This window comes from Agelaius phoeniceus, chromosome 2, assembly GCF_051311805.1.
Source record: "Agelaius phoeniceus isolate bAgePho1 chromosome 2, bAgePho1.hap1, whole genome shotgun sequence".
NCBI classification, from domain to species: Eukaryota; Metazoa; Chordata; class Aves; order Passeriformes; family Icteridae; genus Agelaius; species Agelaius phoeniceus.
Genome location: NC_135266.1, coordinates 84,707,724 through 84,725,092, shown reverse-complemented (window position 1 = coordinate 84,725,092; position 17,369 = coordinate 84,707,724). Strand labels below are relative to the sequence as shown.

Genomic DNA, 17,369 nt, shown 5'->3' with positions numbered 1-17,369 from the left:
TCCTTTCCTTTAATTTATTTTAGTCTTGAGGTATAAATCTCTTAATATGTATTTACTTATACTACTGGAACAGAGTTTCAGATGAAGAAAAGAAAGCTGATTTTAAAAGGTCAATAACAGCATTAATCAAATAATTTTTCTTTACAGGCTATTTCTACACTCTGCTGAAATGTTTACACTGATTTCCTTCACTTAAATATTTTATACATTAAAACTTCACACAGTGAACAGCCTTCATTTTTATATGCTGTGAGCTGAAATTAAGTCTGTATTTGTAGAGCATGGTTGGAGGAGGTGAAATTTCATCTTCATTTTATATATCTGCAACATGGTTTATGGCACTCCTTTGCCTCTTCTTTTGACATTAATATTGCTTCGGAAAATGATCAGTCAATACAGTTAATTTGGATTGAAGTCATAGTGCTCTTTCTGTTCTTTTGAGCATCTGGAAAGTAGGTATTTTCTGATCTTTTAAATTACACTCTTGACATCAGATTTTTTTTTCCTAAGCCATTGATTTGCTAAAAGCAAATAGATGTTTTTATAAGATTGAAACACTTTCTATGGTTTTTTTTTTGTTTTAAATTTTGACTGCTTTACAGTCACTATGAATCCATTCCATGTAAAATTGTCCCATAGGTTAAACCACTGAACTGAAATCTTATTTCCATAGTAAATATCTTTTTTATCAAGAGGCATAATAAGTTTTATCCTTCCTGTATAGGGTAGCATCACCAGGTTAATTTGGATTTTAGCCATTGTCCTGACTTTGCTGTCTAATTGAATGTCATGACATTTGTGGGAGGCTTGTGATTCAAATCACTTATGTTTCTCATTCCAAGGCTTTGATGAACTAGGTGGTCTCCTAAAACCAACAGTGGCCTCTCAAAACCAGAGTCTTCCAGTTGCCAAAGTACCGCCTAATAAATTAGTGTCAGATGATCTGGATTCATCTTTAGCCAATCTTGTAGGCAGTAAGTATGGAACCACTAACATGTAAATACTTAGTGATTTCTTTTAAACAAACAGAATTTCAGTAGTCTCTTTTTCTCCCTTGTGACAGATTTGGGCATTGGAAATGGAACTACTAAAAAGTGAGTATGTTTAACAGAAGTTGAGCATTTGGATTTTCATTATAGTAAATTTTCATGAATGTGCATGTTGAAACCTGTGCATACCAACACATAATGTTAGCCTTCAGAGCACACGTGGTATTGTACAAGGTGTAATGAATTGTTGAGAGCTATTGGAAGGTGACTGTAGACTGAGTGGCAGTGACAATGCTAGCAGCAGGCAAGGTGTCCTGTCTCTGATTCCTTTCAGACTTCAGGTATATTAAAAAAAGTAGTTGATCAAAATGTTTCTTTGTAGTTGTTGCTGGTAGTCATAGCACTCCTTAAATACTTGGTATGACCTCAGGGTGAGCAGAGCGGTTTTCAAGATTATGAAACTGCAACCTCGGTCTTGAGGCTGACCTTTAGACCAGTGAATTCTGAAGCAGGGTGTGTGTATTTGAGGGTAGTGAACATTGGCTTTAGCAGGAAAGCCATGAAATTGAATTGGCAAATTTCAAGTTTATTGGGACCATCTGTGCCAACTCTGAAATCATGCAGAAAACTAATATGCTGTCTTGAAATCTTACTCAAATATCTTGCTCTGAGTCAGATACTAACTTTGCTATTCTGAGCAAGTTGATTGAGATGCTGAGGGGCCTCATGGTGAACATCTTTTCTTACTTTTCCGAGCCAAAACATGTTGTCATGAAATTTTTTTATCAACCTCTTTGCTAAATGAGCTTCATTAATAAAGAAGCCTCATTCCCAAGTGGAAATGGTGTTTACCTGTTTTTTAAGGAAGTCCAATGTTTTCTAACAATTTTTAAAAAAATTTATTTGAAGTGATGTAAACTGGACTCAGCCAGGTGAAAAGAAACTAACAGGTGGTTCCAACTGGCAACCCAAGATTGCACCTACAACTGCGTGGAACGCTCCAACGTTGGTAAGCAAATGCTCATTTTAAAATAGTGAGTTCCCTGCAATTTAGGTCTGCAGGGTGATGTATAATGGATGAATTTGAAAATGGTCTATAGTTGCAGTAAAAGGGTAATATAAAATTGAAGAAGTGGTCAGCTGGAGATGTGTGCTACTGGGATTTGTTTTTCTTGGCTGTGTGATTCTAGTAAATAGTTTGTGATATGATGTGCAGGTTTAGCACCAACTTCAGTAGGGTTTGAGCAGCCTCTCTCTTGGGAGGTAGGGCTTTCTGGGTTTCACTCAATGGACTTTTCAAGTGCCTGTTGAGACAGGACAAGGGGCAGTGGCTGTGAACTGACAGAGGTCAGGTTTAGATTAGATACGAGGAAGAAATTCTTTACTGTGAAGGTGTTGAGGCACTGGCAGAGGTTTCCCAGGGAAGCTGTGAAAGCCCCAGTCCCTGGAAGTGTTCAAGGCCAGGCTGGTTGGGGCTTTGAGCAGCCTGGTTTAGTGGAAGGTGTCCGGGTCCACAGCAGAGGGGTTCAAACTAGGTCACCATCAAAGTACTTTCCAATGCAAAGCATTCTATGAGTTTATGACATAAAACTCGGAATCCCAAGGAGTGAGGAGGCATTTGGCAGTCTAGAAAAGTGTAAGTGTGAAAGTGTCCTTTGGGTGCACTTACAGATGCACTTACATCATTACATTGTAATTTGGCCTGCTCTGGGGGTGGGAACTGGCCCCATGATGCTTGCAGAGGAGTCTGTGGCTACAGCTTTATTAATGTACATAACTACTGCTTTCCTGGCCTGGTGTGTGCACTTGCTTTTAATCCATGTCAGTTTTGATGAGCAAGTTCATGTCTATTTTAACAGGTAGTATTGGCAAGGATTTTGGGGTATCACTGTAGGGGGAGGGCTTTTAATTACATGTTAAGGCTTTACAGAAGTAGTTTTCACAACATTCACAGAACATTTTTGCATGTGAATCGTACTCACCCTTTCACCAATGACCTGGAGAGCTGTACATGGACAGAGCAGGTAACAAACAGCCCCATCAGATTTATTGCATCTGATTCTGACTGGGGGAGGTTGAATCTGCAGTGCAGTAATGCAGCATTGTGGATTTGGAAAGACAGAACTTGTCTCCCTGGATCTGCTGTCTCTTCCCTACCAGGCGTCCCCTATCAACTCACTACATTTATTTAGGGAGAAATATGTTTGTGGATCTTACTGGAGGATGTGTAGATATTGAAGAAATTGTAACTACTTACCTGTGTTAATGACTGGTGGTTTGAGTTTACCTGTGTGCTTGAATCTGTTTAATAACTCATGTCTTATATCTACATCTTGTGATGATAAGTCATTACAATTAACAGCTTTTATTACTGAGAGATACTGTTGAGACACTTCTTGTGAAACTGTTCTATAAACATAAAAAACTTGAAAAAGAAATAATGTGAGGGGGAAAAAAAGCTTTATTTTCCTCTGCTGGTCCATTTATTGTGGAGTTGCTGCAGCTTGCTAAATAAATATGCTTTTGAAAGTCTTTGATGAAAAAGGCATATACCAAATAAATGGACTATGCAAACCAATGTCAAACCTAATACCAAAGACAGTATCACAGGTGTGTTGTCTCAGTGAATGACTTGAATTACAAGAATGTGTTGGAGTAAACATTTAATGTATTTGTGAACTAAAATGCTATCTGTGTATATTCTGTTGTGTAAGTATTTGCTTCTAATCCAGTGTTATTGCATTATGTAATTGTTCTCCCTGGGAAATACAGAATGGCATGCATTTTCCACAATACGTAAGTGAAACAACCCACAGCCTTTTTGCAATCGACTGGCATGCTGATATTAACCACTGCTGTTGCAGAATCTCATAACCTCCTTGCTATTTACACATTTCTCATTTGAAAATCTTTGGTGTGCCAAAAATTGAGCTTTTCCTAGCATACACAAACTTCATAGGTGGTGTGCAGGCTCTTGAATCGAATGATGGCATGGGAAATACCAAGATTATTTTTCCTTGCTTTAAACTGTACCATCTGCTGCCAGAGAGCTGGGGTGTGTGTCTGTGCTGCCTTTAATGCATTTGGTGGATTCTGAATGAAGATAAAAATATTGTGTTTGAATAACTGCATGAAACCTCACAGGCTTCTGTTATACATGGCACTTGATCCACATTTATGGTAGATTTTGATTTTTAAATTTTTTTTAAGTGGGGAGAGACCAATATGTCATGAATACTCATATGAAGAAAGAAAATTAATGCAGATAGTTTACAGAGGGCAAGAACTAACCTGTGCTTGCTGTCTGAAGAATGCAGGCTTTCATTTCGAAGGACTTTTTTCTTTATGTCAACAGTAATATTGGTCTTTCCCTGTACTTTGTTTTAATTCCAGGGTAACTCTGTAACTAAAGGGTGGTAGGTCCATATTTGAGCACTCAACAATAAATTTATTCAGCATGTTTGTGTAGGTGTGTGTACACAAGCAAAACAAAACAAAAAAAAAAAAACCAAAAACTTGTAATTTTCAGGATAGCTTTGCCTGCTGTGTGAAATATATTGCAAATATGCTGTCCAGATGATTTTCTATCTGTTCTCATGACAATTGAAATGCCAGTTGCACTGGCTCTACTATATTAAAAAAAGCAGCTGATACCTTAGAACTGAATTCAGAAGCAGCTTTCCTGATGCCCTATTCCTGATGAAACAATTTATCTGCTTTAATTAATCCAATATCATTAATGGTTTATGATTTGCCTCTTTTCTGTAGCAGTAATGTCTGTGTACCAAGAGATGCTTATGGTGTTTGTCTTGAATAGAAATCCCCACAGCAAAAATATGAAAATTACTGTTTTTATTCTAAGAGAGTAGACTAACAGGAGCTGGAGTGGATAGACAGCAAGTTATCTAAATACCTGTAAGCACCAGTTTAGTCTGAAAAAAAATCCAACTTTTTTGTCCTTAAAATAGTTAATACTAATTTAGAAAGCAGATAGTAAACTGTAGAATAAAGAATATGGCTAAGAGATTACCTATCTTTATTTAAATTTCTAAGAGTTATCAGCTGTTTTTCTACCTAAATATTGCCAAGCTGTTTACAAAACAAAAGTTCGCCCCAGTTTTGACAGCAGTGGTGCTGTACCTTCATAAAACTACAGTAAGCACATCAGGGTAATAAATGTATCTGCCAAGTACTAAGAGGACTTTTAGCAAGTTCAAATGCAGTGAATGGAGTGAGTGAGGGAGAGGGAATGCAAACTGGCTATTCCTGTGAGAGTCTAATTTATATCAAAGCCTGCTAGGAGAATCCTCATAAGGGACTGGCTAAAGAGAATTCCCTCTAAGTGTCAGCAGAAGCAATGGTAATTTGGTCTTTTGGTTTTTCAGATTCTCTCTTAAGACTTCTTGTGTACCATTACTGTTGATACTGAAATATAAGTATATCCTACATAGGATTAAAAATGTGCTTCTGTTTCATAAATATTTTCTCTCAAACTTCTCTGAGTCTTGTACTGTGTTCTCTAAACAGGATGTTGAGAGAGTGGTACTTGCAGTTTAGTTTAACAGCCAGAATCCTAACATGATAAAAGCAAATACATTATTAGAGATTTGCCAAGATGGCCCATAAACTTTAGTTTAGGTATTGTACTCCATCTGAAATAATTAGGATGCACTTTTAACACCAGACTGCAAATCCTATTTATTCTTTGCTCTGTTCATAATAAGCTGAGTGCTGCAGGTGATCCTTAGAAAGCAATGTGTTAGAGTATGCAGCTGATCTCTTCTCCTCTCAGTTCACCACTGTTTCTCACACCAGGCGCCCCCTGTAATGGCCTATCCTGCCACAACGCCAACAGGAATGATGGGCTATGTGATGGTGAGTGGAATTCCTACAGCTCCAACCAGGCACATGCTGTATGTTGTTTGATTGCTTATAGTTTGGTAGCTCTTGTTTTCCTGAACTACTCTACTGAAGACTGAATTTCAACTCCCATTCGTTTATTCCTCACCAAGTTATTAACTTCTGGTTTTGTGAACCACTTACATGCTGTTTGTCTGAACTTAAGTCTACCCTTCCTTACTTCACTTGTTTTATTCATAAACTTCTTAAAATGGAACTAGAACATGTTTAAGGTCCCTTCCAACTCAAACCATTCTGTGATTCTATGAAAATTACACAGTGTCTGTTCTTGGTGGTCCTTATTGGCATGGAAATAAGTTTAGCATAGAAGTAAGTTTATTGCATCAATATAAGAATCTGCTTTCAGAACAGAAATGTTTTCTTGGTGAAGTGAAGCCTTCCTTAAATACCTTCTGCTGAGGTTTGGGAGCAAAAATCTGTGATGATTAATGCTACAGAAGTGCAAGTTTGTGACACTGCAATATGGTGTGGTTTCAGTTGAGAGTTGGATCTCTTGGTGACACACCAGCGCCTCAAGGCTTTTGACATAAACCTGACCTTCCTGCTTTTTACTTTGCAAATTTTTGTTCTTACCTTAAATTTTAAAATATTTCTGAATTTATATGCCTTAGCTCTTTTTAGTATGATTTTGATGCAGCACAGATTTCCTGGGTGAAAAAAGGCAAGAAAACTTCCTTCAAGCAGTTATTCTATTAAATGCTCACAGATTAAAGGAAACAAAAAATTTAAATCTTTCATCATATAACCAAATTAGTTTAATGACTTATAACTTACATACACTCAGTAAGTGAACTGCAGAAGTGTCCAACTGTATTTTTGAGGGCCTCTTGGGAGAGTATCATATATCATCATATTCCCTATTACCTATCCATGAACTCCCATGTTCTTGGTCAAAGCTGTTATGCTTAAACTACCATCAGTATGGATTCAAACTTGATCTACACAACTTTGCTCCTATGGTACCAGCAGCATTTTCATGGTTATTTTGAGTCAGCAGCGGGGGAAGGCAACATGTACGAGAAGTAATCTTGCTTGTTATGTTACGTTGTTGTGTTATGTTTAATTGTGGGGTTTAAATGCCAATGTGAAATAGAAACTGGAGTTAAGGAGACAGAACTCTATTACCCTGAGTTGCTGCTGCTTGTTCAAACATGTCCAGTATCTGAGCAGGTGGGTGAGGTGGGCCATTACAGAATGACCAGTGGGCTCCATAGCACATCCTGAAATTGCCCTGGCTCATTCAGACTTTACTCAGGACATTTACCATCAGGAATCTCTGAAATGTTGACTCAATATACAGCCCTTGCTGTTAAACATTTTAGTTTTTCATAAAAGCAGTAGTGAGGACCAGAGTTCTGAGGATGGTTCTAAGTGCAGGCTTTTCCCTTATGTTCCCATATGTTGCGAGCTTGCTGGGACAGGCAGGTTGTTTAGTGCTGTAGCACTGTGCCTGGGCATTTCCTGGCTGCTGTTTCCTCTGTCTTAGGCCAGCAGTTGTTCAGTTGTTCCTATATTTTTTATAGGGCATTTTCATTAGGGTGAGTTTATTGAATGGGTTCACCCTGTGATTGCCCAAACAGCTGGTAGGCATGATAGGAAGAGTACCACCACCACCAGGATTAGTCAGGGAAAAGCTGCTTGGTGTGGGGATTGCTTCAGTAGGACTGCTGCTGGCTGTCAACCCAAGCCTGAGGGGAATGCCAAAAGCAGTGCCAGAGATGGGCATCTGTGTTAAATATAACCTGACTTGTAAGACCATTAATATCCATTAAACTTCTAATTTGGCTCAGCTGGAGTGTTGGTTACACTTTGACTCTGATTGCATAATTACTTGACATTAATTGCATGTACAGCTCTCAGTTTTCAGTTTTGTCCAGAGCTCTGTCAGCACTGCACTGCTGTCTCCAAAACTGTGCTTGTGCTGTCAGAGGCAGTCAGGGAGGTGCTGTCAGACCTCACATTGGGGAGCAGAAGGAGCAGCACAAATGCTTGTCTAACAAGTGTTTTAGTGCTTCAGATCTTTGCAGCAAGAGATTGAATAGGCTCAGTTGTTACTGAGAAAAATTGCTTGGAAAGGCTCTAATGTTCCTTTCCAGTAACCTTTATTTGCAGAATATTGTAGAAGGATCTCACATGGTTGCATATCTCAAATATGACCAAGACTTTTCACCCATTTGCCATTTTCCTTTATCTCCTTAGATACTTGAAATGTATTAATGCTGTGTGTGATTTGATGCTGTCTGTTTTTTTTCAGCCATCACAGATGGGAGGCATACCAGTAATGACCCAGCCAACTTTGATATACAGTCAGCCAGTCATGAGACCACCAAACCCCTTTGGCCCTGTACCAGGAGCACAGGTGTGTATATTCAAATTGTTGGTGCTGGGAATGAATTACACAGTTTCTTTAGAAGTATATTAAATATGTTAATTTTATACATAGATTTAATTAATATATCTTATTTGTCTTTGGCAAATTATTGCACAAGTTCATGGAAAGTTCATGGAAGGCTTGCTTCCTATCCACTTGTATCCATGTTGACAGCAGCAAGTTTGCGTTACCGAACCAAAGAGGATAGGTGTTTTTCAGGCATTGTTTTTCTGGGTATGTGACAATGACAAAGAATAGCAAAAGCTGATGTCTGTGCCCTTTGCTGAAGATGAGCTTTTTCCCCAAAGTCATATTCCATGCTGCTTTACTCTGAGTGTGTTTATGTGAGATTGGCTATTACAGCTTTTTCCTGAGTATACGTGTCACTGCTCTTTTCCCTGTTACATTTGAAAGTATTAGATGATAAAGTACCCAAGGTGCAAGGTGTGTGCTTGTATTACAGCATTTTGCAGGGGCCAGACAGGGTGTGTGTAGCCTTTTATGCCCATGACTGGATTAGGTGGGTTTGAAAGAATTGTGGCATCAAACTTGGTGAAAACTCAACCCACCACCCCCTTGATGGTCCTGACCACCTCAGCGGGAGGCACATGGCATGTCCATCTGGTTTTAACCATGGTAGTCTCCAGTGGGCTTTGTGTTCCTCCTTGGTTTTGCAGGAGACGGCATTTGCAGCATAGTGAAGATGCGCAATAGCAATACTGATCTACCTGGCCTTTCCCTGTTAAGTGCTACCTTAGGTGGAGTGTTCCTTATATCCCCTGGTTACCTGTTTCTCAGGATGTGTTGTGTCCAGATTGATTACCTAACCTGCTGGAATGAGTGTGCCAAAGGGCCACTCTGAACTAACTGGACTTAAATGCATACCTGTTATTGATTTGTTTTTCTGTTTTACAAACATCTGTCACTGGGAAATTTCTGTCTGAACTCACTTTTATAACCCAGTAGGCATCTTAAGAGAGGTTTTTTTTTATGGTAAGAAAAACATTTTAAAAAGTAGGAGGAAGAGGGGATGGATAACCCTGACCACCTTCATACTATTTTTGGAAAATTCTGATATCTTTAAGACTTTGTATTTGTGAACTGCAGTTAGAGGCAGAGCCAAGTTTAACTGGCAGGCCGAAGCTCCAGGATTAAGTGTAGTTTTACTAACCTATCACATGTCTCTTTTTCAAAGTTCACTCTGCACATCAGACCTTCTATTAGAAAAATAAAATATATTGTGCCTGTATTTTGATCTTAATATAAAGAGCTCTGTTTCTATAGGTGAATGTTTAAAAGCATTCATGTATGACTTCACCTAGATATAGGTTGGTGTAACTGCAGTGTTTGGGACTAGACTGTGGAGGGAAGAGAATTCAGCAGCAAGCTGGAACTAAAAAGAGCCTCAAGCATTTTCCAATGCCTCAGTCTGCTCCTTTTATGAGAAGGGTTCTGCTGTGTGCTCCCAGTGGGCTGTATGCCCATTGTCTTCTTCAAAATACAGCCTTATGAATAGGGTTTTTTTTTCTAAATATCTCTTTTAAATGCCTTATCTGGCAGAGATGCTGTTAGATTTCTTTAGCTAGAAAGAAATCTTTAGCAGTTCTCAACTGGCTTTGTCTTAGACTTCTGAGACTGGCTTTGCACCTTCACTGTCACATAAGTGATTCAGTATTTTTCACATGGATTTTATACCATTTCAAGAGGACAAATAGTGTTTATGACAGTTTTTAAATATTGACCAAGTAAAAGGATCCTCAAGGATAGGAGTTTTCTCTACATTAAAAAAAAATTGAAATGATCCTGAAAAAAAAACAAACCTGCCTACCCACCTGATTCAGTTATGAACAGGTAGATGGGTCTGAATAGCTCAGTGAGCCTTTCTGCTTCATTTGACATTGTAGGGTGTGGCCTAGGTTGAATCCCAGCTGGCTGTCAGAACAGGAGAAAGAGGAATTAGTCACAAGTGAGGTGTATGGAGCTATATTTATTCTCTTACCTGACAAAGTTTGGCTCCTGTGAGAATTAATTTAATTGAAAACACACCCTTTGAGTCAGCATTTGCTGTGACCAAGAAGGTTTTCCCTGAGACACACAGTCTTTGTTGCTGGAAGGTGTCAAGTTTTCAGAAGCCTGATGTCAGTAAAGCATATTAAATGAAACAAGGGCTGCATGTGAGAGCTTCCCCATACACAGGAGAGTTTATTAATGTATAGCCACGGAGGGGAATTACACTTTTATCACACTGAATTTACTGTGTGCTGAGTCTTGAGGCTCTTCTGAGAGCATATTTTGCACTTTAAGTTTAGTTAATGCTCTTGTTGTGCCAGAAATAGAAAAAGGAAAGTAAAAGAAACAGAAACATGTGTTCTTGGGGCCAGTAAACAAATCTTAAAGAATAAATAGTGGTTATCTGAAAGGCACACAGCTGAAACTGCCCACATGGATCACTGTAAACACCATTATTCTAATACTGGTTTTGTCCATGGCATCATCACTTGCCAAAAATGAAACTGTTTTTCATATTTAATTTGAAGCACCAGATTATATCACCTCTGGTCTCCTGATAGATTTTGGCTGTTGTCTACAGTAAAGAAAGCTAAAGGTATTTAAAAGCATGATGACAGATGAAGTTGTTGCCGAAAATTTTATTGCCAAGTTGTAGTGATTTGAGAACACACTGGGAAAATAGGCATCTTAATGTTGTGCAGTTTCCCTGTAAATTAAACTGTGGTTCATAACTTGATATTCTCAGGCATTAGTCTTAATAAATTTTTTCTATCTCTAGACAAACATCTTTTTCTTCTCTTCCAAGTGTTCTCTTTATATGCTCGCAAATTTTTCCTAATTGTTGCAGTCAAAAGCAAAGGTAGTTTGGTTTTTAAGGACAAAATAATTTGAAATAATTGAGAATGAAACTAGAACAGTCGCTTCTTTGGAAATCTGAGCACAGAAGGCATTTATAGTTTTGAAAGGTGTGTAATTTTTCTTTGAAAATATTTATCTTGCAGTATTTCCCACCTGAGAAAGAAAATAAGTTTTCATCATGATAAAATAGTGGGCATTACCCACTGCAGCTTCTTACATTGTGCTACCCAGAGCAGTGAGAATGGTTGGAGTTGTTTGATGACATTGTAGCTGGTGAGGGGGGAAGGGTGTGTGTGTGTCTGAGGAGGGGGCAGGCTCAATCAGTGCTTCAAGCAGAGGGATGGCAGATGTGATACAGTACAGCAAATGCCAAATGTCCCAGACAAGCCAGATTTGACTGATGTACAGGGGCTGGAATGTGTCTGCCCATCACAAGGCCTGAGTATCCCAGTGCCTGTTAAACCAACAACAGTGTTGTGTGTTGGCCACCCATTTTATGTTGTACCATAAAATGGTACAATTAGGACAAATCCGTGTGCCTTCACATGTCACATGTTCTGGTGTGATGTCCCCCAGAGGGACATAATCTTACGAGGGGGAAGCAGATGGGTAGTGCAAAATTTAAGATTTAAATAAGAATAAAGAAATCACTCCACCCACTGCCAACATCTATGTAAATTGTAACACAGCCAATTGTACATGGCAAGTAGCAGGAGTGATCACCTGGGTGATGGAGAATAGGTAAATGTGCAAATGAGTAAGTTGGTTTGGTGGATCTGTTTTGTGGTTGGTTTTTGGCTGGGTGTAGGGGAGGGGGGTTTGAGGGGTGTTTGAAACTGTAAGAACAGGGTAGAAAGTTCAGGACAGACTTATGCCAGAAAGTAGACCTTAAAGATGCTTGCTTTGGCACATTACCCCTAAAATATATGGTAAAACAGCGTGACAGACTGGTTTCATGGGAAACCAGAATGTAGCTAATGGTGGCAGTCAGCCCAATGCTCGCTTATGGACGGGTTCTTAGGTTTTACTGTGACTCCAGGGAGGTTTGTCTTTGTTGGAGGCAGTGAGAAGTGCCGGCTGATGCTGGAGGTGAGACTAAGCTGTCTGAGCAGTGTGGTGCAGTGCATTTCACATCACACCAGCTCTGGGCAGCAGGAGCACTACATCCAGCTCCAGTTAGGTCAGCTCCAGAGAAACTGATGGCCAGCAGTGTTGTTTTAAATGCTTCTCCTTAGAACCTGTTAGGAGTGGTCCTTGCTTTCAGATCTATTTATAAACTGGAGTAATCTGGAGAGGTGCAATGTAGGAAACTGTCTAACTATACTTCCCATGCATTTTTTTTAGGTCTCCTTTTTAATAATTAGAGGAATTTTGTTAAAATGCATATTTACTGCAAGTCCTGGCTGAATTTAATTATGGCATCTAGGTAATAGCATTATCAGGTTTTTTTCCTCAGATTTTAACTTGAACAGGCTTCCTGAAATTTCCCCTGTGTTTGGTTATGTGCTGATGTTGCACAACAGGCCCAAACCTACCAGTCTTCCACACTGCTTTTAAACTGGGATGTTACTTTGGACTTGATTTGGGCTGGAGATTTGCCAGCTCAGTTTGATAGAAATCTCTGTGACTTCAAGGCATTTGACCATGAAGAGGAAGAATGTTTCCTGAAATCAAGTGGCAGCAGGCATTCCTTGCTGAAGTTAGGACTCTGTTGGACCATATCACTAGTCTGCCTATGGCTTCCCAAAGGAAAGAACCAAGTTTAAGAGGGGAAATTCTGACATCCTGAAATTGCTTCTCAAGCATTTCCCATTCTGTCTCATGACTTTTGCATAATTTATTTATGGTGACTGGATCTGAATGCCCCATTGGGAATGGGGTTCCAGGAGGAGATGAAGATTCCAATGCAGTTTAAGTATGTACTGATCCTGAAGGAAGTCCTCCTTCTCATATGGTTTCCAAAATAGACATTCATGTGAAAAATTTAAATGTGCAATGGCAATATTTACACTTTGAGCACTTGTGCAAGCAATTCCCATAAGCAGATTTCCTGTCATGTGTAGGTTGGCAGGTGCCTGGCATTTCCAAAGGAAAAGGTCTTCATGCAATGTTTTTTGTCATGGGCATGTAGTGCAAGTGACTCAGTTCTGAACAAACTGTTCCAGTGAGGAACCCAAATTGGAGGATTCTGACTTTCATTTATAAGTGCAGAAACATGCATGTTCTACCCAGGGGGAAGGCAAATAGGATTTAATAAAACACCATTTTCTTTTTTGTTAGGAAAAATACCAACACAGAAGGAAAAATAAATCAACAAATAGCAGATACTCCTGCAAGTACAGTCTGCAGATTATTGGTCTTTCCCAGCAGCAGCAGTTGGAATGCCAATATTACCCACCTTTAAGTTATGTGCTTTATATGACTGAGTTTGTGGTGTGCTGCTTTAGGTACATGACTGTAGGATGCAATTTTTATGAGTGTACAGACTATCAGTCACAGTCTTCACTTCTCAACTAAAATGGCCACAGTAGCAGTTGAAACTCTCATCTTTTTTTCTTTTTTTTCTTTTTTCTCCTATTCACAGAATATATCTCTTGTTCTCCTTCTAGGTCCCAAATTGAGAATTAACCATTCTCTATTATCCAGCCTCTTTTTATGTGCATCCTATTTTGACAAGAAAAGATGCTGAGAGCTATTCCTTCTGGAGAAACCATCTGGAAAGTTGCCATGCTCTGGCCAGACCCCAGCATCATCTCTCCCTGCCAGGCTGTAGTTTTCCCAGTAAAGCAGGGAGAGGACTAACTTGGTTCACAGAAGTCAGGCTGAATGTTTTGTATCTTCCTTTGAAGAAAGCTGCTGTGAAAGTGTGTATCTGCTTGTTTGGCATATGCCACTGGTGGTTCCTTTCTGCAGGGTCATGTCCAGCTTGTTTCTACATTACACCAACCATTGAAGAGGCTTTGTTTTCCATATGACCAAACACCTTATTTTAATAGTTGACTTCTGCCAAGTGTGCCTCTTAACCTCCCCTCGTCCTTTCATTACACGTTTAGCTTTCATATTCTGTCATTCTGAGACCTTGTTTTCTTTTTCTTTCCCTTTCTCTGTCGTCTTTCTTACTAGCTGTCTGCAGCATCCAGCCCTTCCAGTCAGAGTCCTCACAGAGCCTCAGGAAAGGATCCCTTTGCAGAGCTCTCTCTCCAGGATTTCTTGTAGAACAACTTAGGTATTGTCCATTATTCTGGGGAGATGCTGGTGTTTGTGATATGAAACAAAAAAGTTCTAATTCAAGTTTTATTAACATGGCTAGAACTGTTTCTGAAGGAAATAAAACCAAATCTTGTTGAGTTGGAAGCACTGTGGAAGTGACTTGGAAACTCTTTGTGTTTAACTTCAGCAGTTTACAGGCTGATTGAGTGGTTTCGCCTCAGTCCATTGGAAATAGAATGAGCTCATGTGGTACTTGCTGCAGTTAGGGAGAAGGAACTGGTGCTACCTGGTATTTACCATCTCATCAGGAAAATGTTCAGAGTTCCCCATTAGCAGCAGAGCCCCGAGTGCTGCTGGCAGGGTGCTCGTGCGCTTCCCCGTGGCTTGGCCAGAGTTCCCTTCATGCAGGAGGAGGAGCTTGTTTCACATGTCCCAGGGATCCATTTTGGTACAGAGGTGCAGTGGAGGAGTTGTTGGTTTTGACCAGTCAGGGGCAGTTGGGAATTAAATAGTAAAATGAGTGAAAACATGAAAAAGAAATTTGAGAATTTGTAGTATAAAGAGAGAGTAGGCTTATTGCACACAGCAGCTGCTTTTCTTGTGCACTTCTCTGGTTCAACATGAAAAATGACCCTGAGTTCTCTTCATAATGGTGTTGGTCTGTGTTATGCTGCCGCTGTTGACAATATTGGATGGATAACTAGGTGGGTTTTATTTTTAATGCAGAGCTATTCCAAAGGCTGGTGTCGTTGGAAGAACATCCTGATGTCTTTTGGTTGTTTCCTGGCCCTGATTTTTTAAAAACATTTTATTTCTGTTCAAAACTTCAGATCATGGGGTAGCTTGGGCATCAGAAGAATGGAAATTTTTGAAGAAAAAAGGTTTAGAGTGAAGTCCTACTTCTGTTGCATGTTAACCCCAGGGTTTTTCATCTTTCCAGATTCAGTTTATGTAACTGTGTTAGATGGAAGAGAAAGGAACGTTTCCAAAAAGATGTGCTCAGCAGTAAACTCCCACTTCCAGGAAAAAAATGAACTTCAGTCCCTCAAACTCTCCTCTTCCATTAAGTGATGCAGTGAAATGATGAAGACCAATGAAGGAAGCTGGGACACCTCCATAAGAAGACATCAGTACACAACACAAAGCCAAGAATTGCCATGAATTAAGACCAGGACCTATTTTTGTCCTGGTGACTAACACGTCAATACTCTCAGCTTCTAATAATATCCTTAATTGGTAACGTACGCAGAGAAGCCTTTATTCTGGAAATTGATATTGGTGTTTGGAAATGCTGTCTGGATTGGAGATGTGTCCTTTACCGTAACTCAAAACAAGACTCTGGGCAGGGGAGGGTCAAATCCTAACTCTTAATTCTGCAGTTACCTTTTCAATCCTCACAAATGTAGGCACAGCAGTAATGGAAATTAACTTTTTTTAAAAATTATATATTCAGTTTGCAGTAGACATTCCTTATGTATTATTGTTTGTATTTATTTATGATTATCAATTTAACATTAATATTGTATCAAAAAAACCTCCTTATGAAAATGAGTATGGATGTATACAGTATGTCTGATTTTTATCCACAAAGAATGAATCTGATTCAGAATGCTTTTCAGCTGACATACAGAGCACTAAATATTTTAAAGGTCTGAATCTAATGAATTCTCAGTATATATGGGAATTAGGGAAGAGCTGTAAAACGCATTAATCCTTATAGTCAATTCTGTGCCTAGGATTTTGCAAGGGAACAGTTAACTGACTAGAAGAAGCACTACATTTTTAATTCAGCATTAGTGCATTGGGAAGGAACTTTATTGCTTTGTGCTTGGCATGTCATTATTTTTACATTTGACATTATAAGGCCTTTCCAAGATGAATGTGAGGAATTGCTTTCATTTTTAAGACTTTCCTTCTTTTCTGTAAAAAAAAAAATAAATTGAGGTGTTGTGTGTTGGGGGGGGAAAGCCTTTTCATTGGGCTCATTCATGATCATGTACCTTTTAAAAGTGAAAAAGGGGAAGTAGCTTCCTTACATATGTCTAGTGGGTATTTAGTTCACGAGGAATTCAAGTAGCGCTGTTGATCGGTGCTTTGTGTAAATACACCATAACTTTTGGGTGGAGTGGGGCCTTCAGAAGGATAGTCAATGATACGAAAGCAATTCTGTACATGAATTAAGCATACTTGCTGCATTGTCTCTGCAGATTCTATTTTTGTTTAAAATATTAAAATGTATGTTAGCAAAAATGGGTGGATTTTCAAATAAAATGCAGCTTCCACAGAACTTTTGTTACGGTATGAAAGTCTGAGGTGCTTCTTTTCTTTTTGCTGCTTAAAATGTGCACTGATAATTGCGTTGTTTACTTAATAAAATACCAAATGTATTTCATACGTGCATATTGTATTGCAGGAAGTGCAGCACTCTGAACCTGTGGCTGATGTGATCCCTGCAGCCTCTTCCCTGGGCTGGTGTCATGGACAGCCTCAGTGGACACCTCAGTGACAAGGTGTCTCCTCCTTCTTGACCTAACGTGATATTTCACCACCTTCTAGTTTTTCAAACTATTCATGGCAATAAGCTTGTACTGTTCATAAGTGACCAAGAAGCATAACTATGTCCCCAAAAATTGTTATTATCTTCCCTAATCTTACAGCAGAAGGTAGTGCTGGAAAAGCTATGAACAGTTTGCTGAGACCACCTTCTCTAATTAGACACAGGAAGAGTTAATAGAAGTGGAACTTTCCTCCTCACAACGACCTGAGGCTTGTCCTGGAGGCCAAGGTATCATAAACTGAGCAGTACAGGTCAGTAGATTTAAAATTTCTTTCTCAAAGCATGAATTTAAAAAACCCTGAACCTATTACAGAGTATGTAATACACACACCCAGATCTGGAGAGTTTCATACACATTTACTAAAATTTTGCCTTCCTACTGCTGGGGCTTTCAGTGTGGGTCAGTTTGCTTGTGGTCAGAATATAAAAAAGGTGAATTGTTTTAGTTGGGGGC

At 39.2% G+C, this 17,369-nt stretch overlaps 1 protein-coding gene across 8 annotated transcripts in view; it reads left to right on the top strand.

Moving 5' to 3' along the window:
* The window catches only part of PICALM (phosphatidylinositol binding clathrin assembly protein), a 66,326-nt gene extending 49,576 nt beyond the window's left edge, over window positions 1-16,750 (top strand). For 4 of the 8 annotated variants that reach the window (XM_054628489.2, XM_077174062.1, XM_054628490.2 and 1 more), the window contains 8 exons: window positions 843-974; window positions 1,064-1,094; window positions 1,899-1,998; window positions 3,762-3,785; window positions 5,805-5,864; window positions 8,164-8,268; window positions 14,272-14,374; window positions 15,299-16,750. In XM_054628489.2, the coding sequence (XP_054484464.1) occupies window positions 843-974; window positions 1,064-1,094; window positions 1,899-1,998; window positions 3,762-3,785; window positions 5,805-5,864; window positions 8,164-8,268; window positions 14,272-14,364 (545 nt within the window). In that variant the 3' untranslated portion in view covers window positions 14,365-14,374; window positions 15,299-16,750. The remainder of the gene's footprint in view (window positions 1-842; window positions 975-1,063; window positions 1,095-1,898; window positions 1,999-3,761; window positions 3,786-5,804; window positions 5,865-8,163; window positions 8,269-14,271; window positions 14,375-15,298) is intronic. The other 4 variants (XM_054628491.2, XM_077174059.1, XM_054628494.2 and 1 more) reach the window with 2 other exon arrangements.
* The last annotated feature ends 619 nt before the right edge of the window (window positions 16,751-17,369 follow it).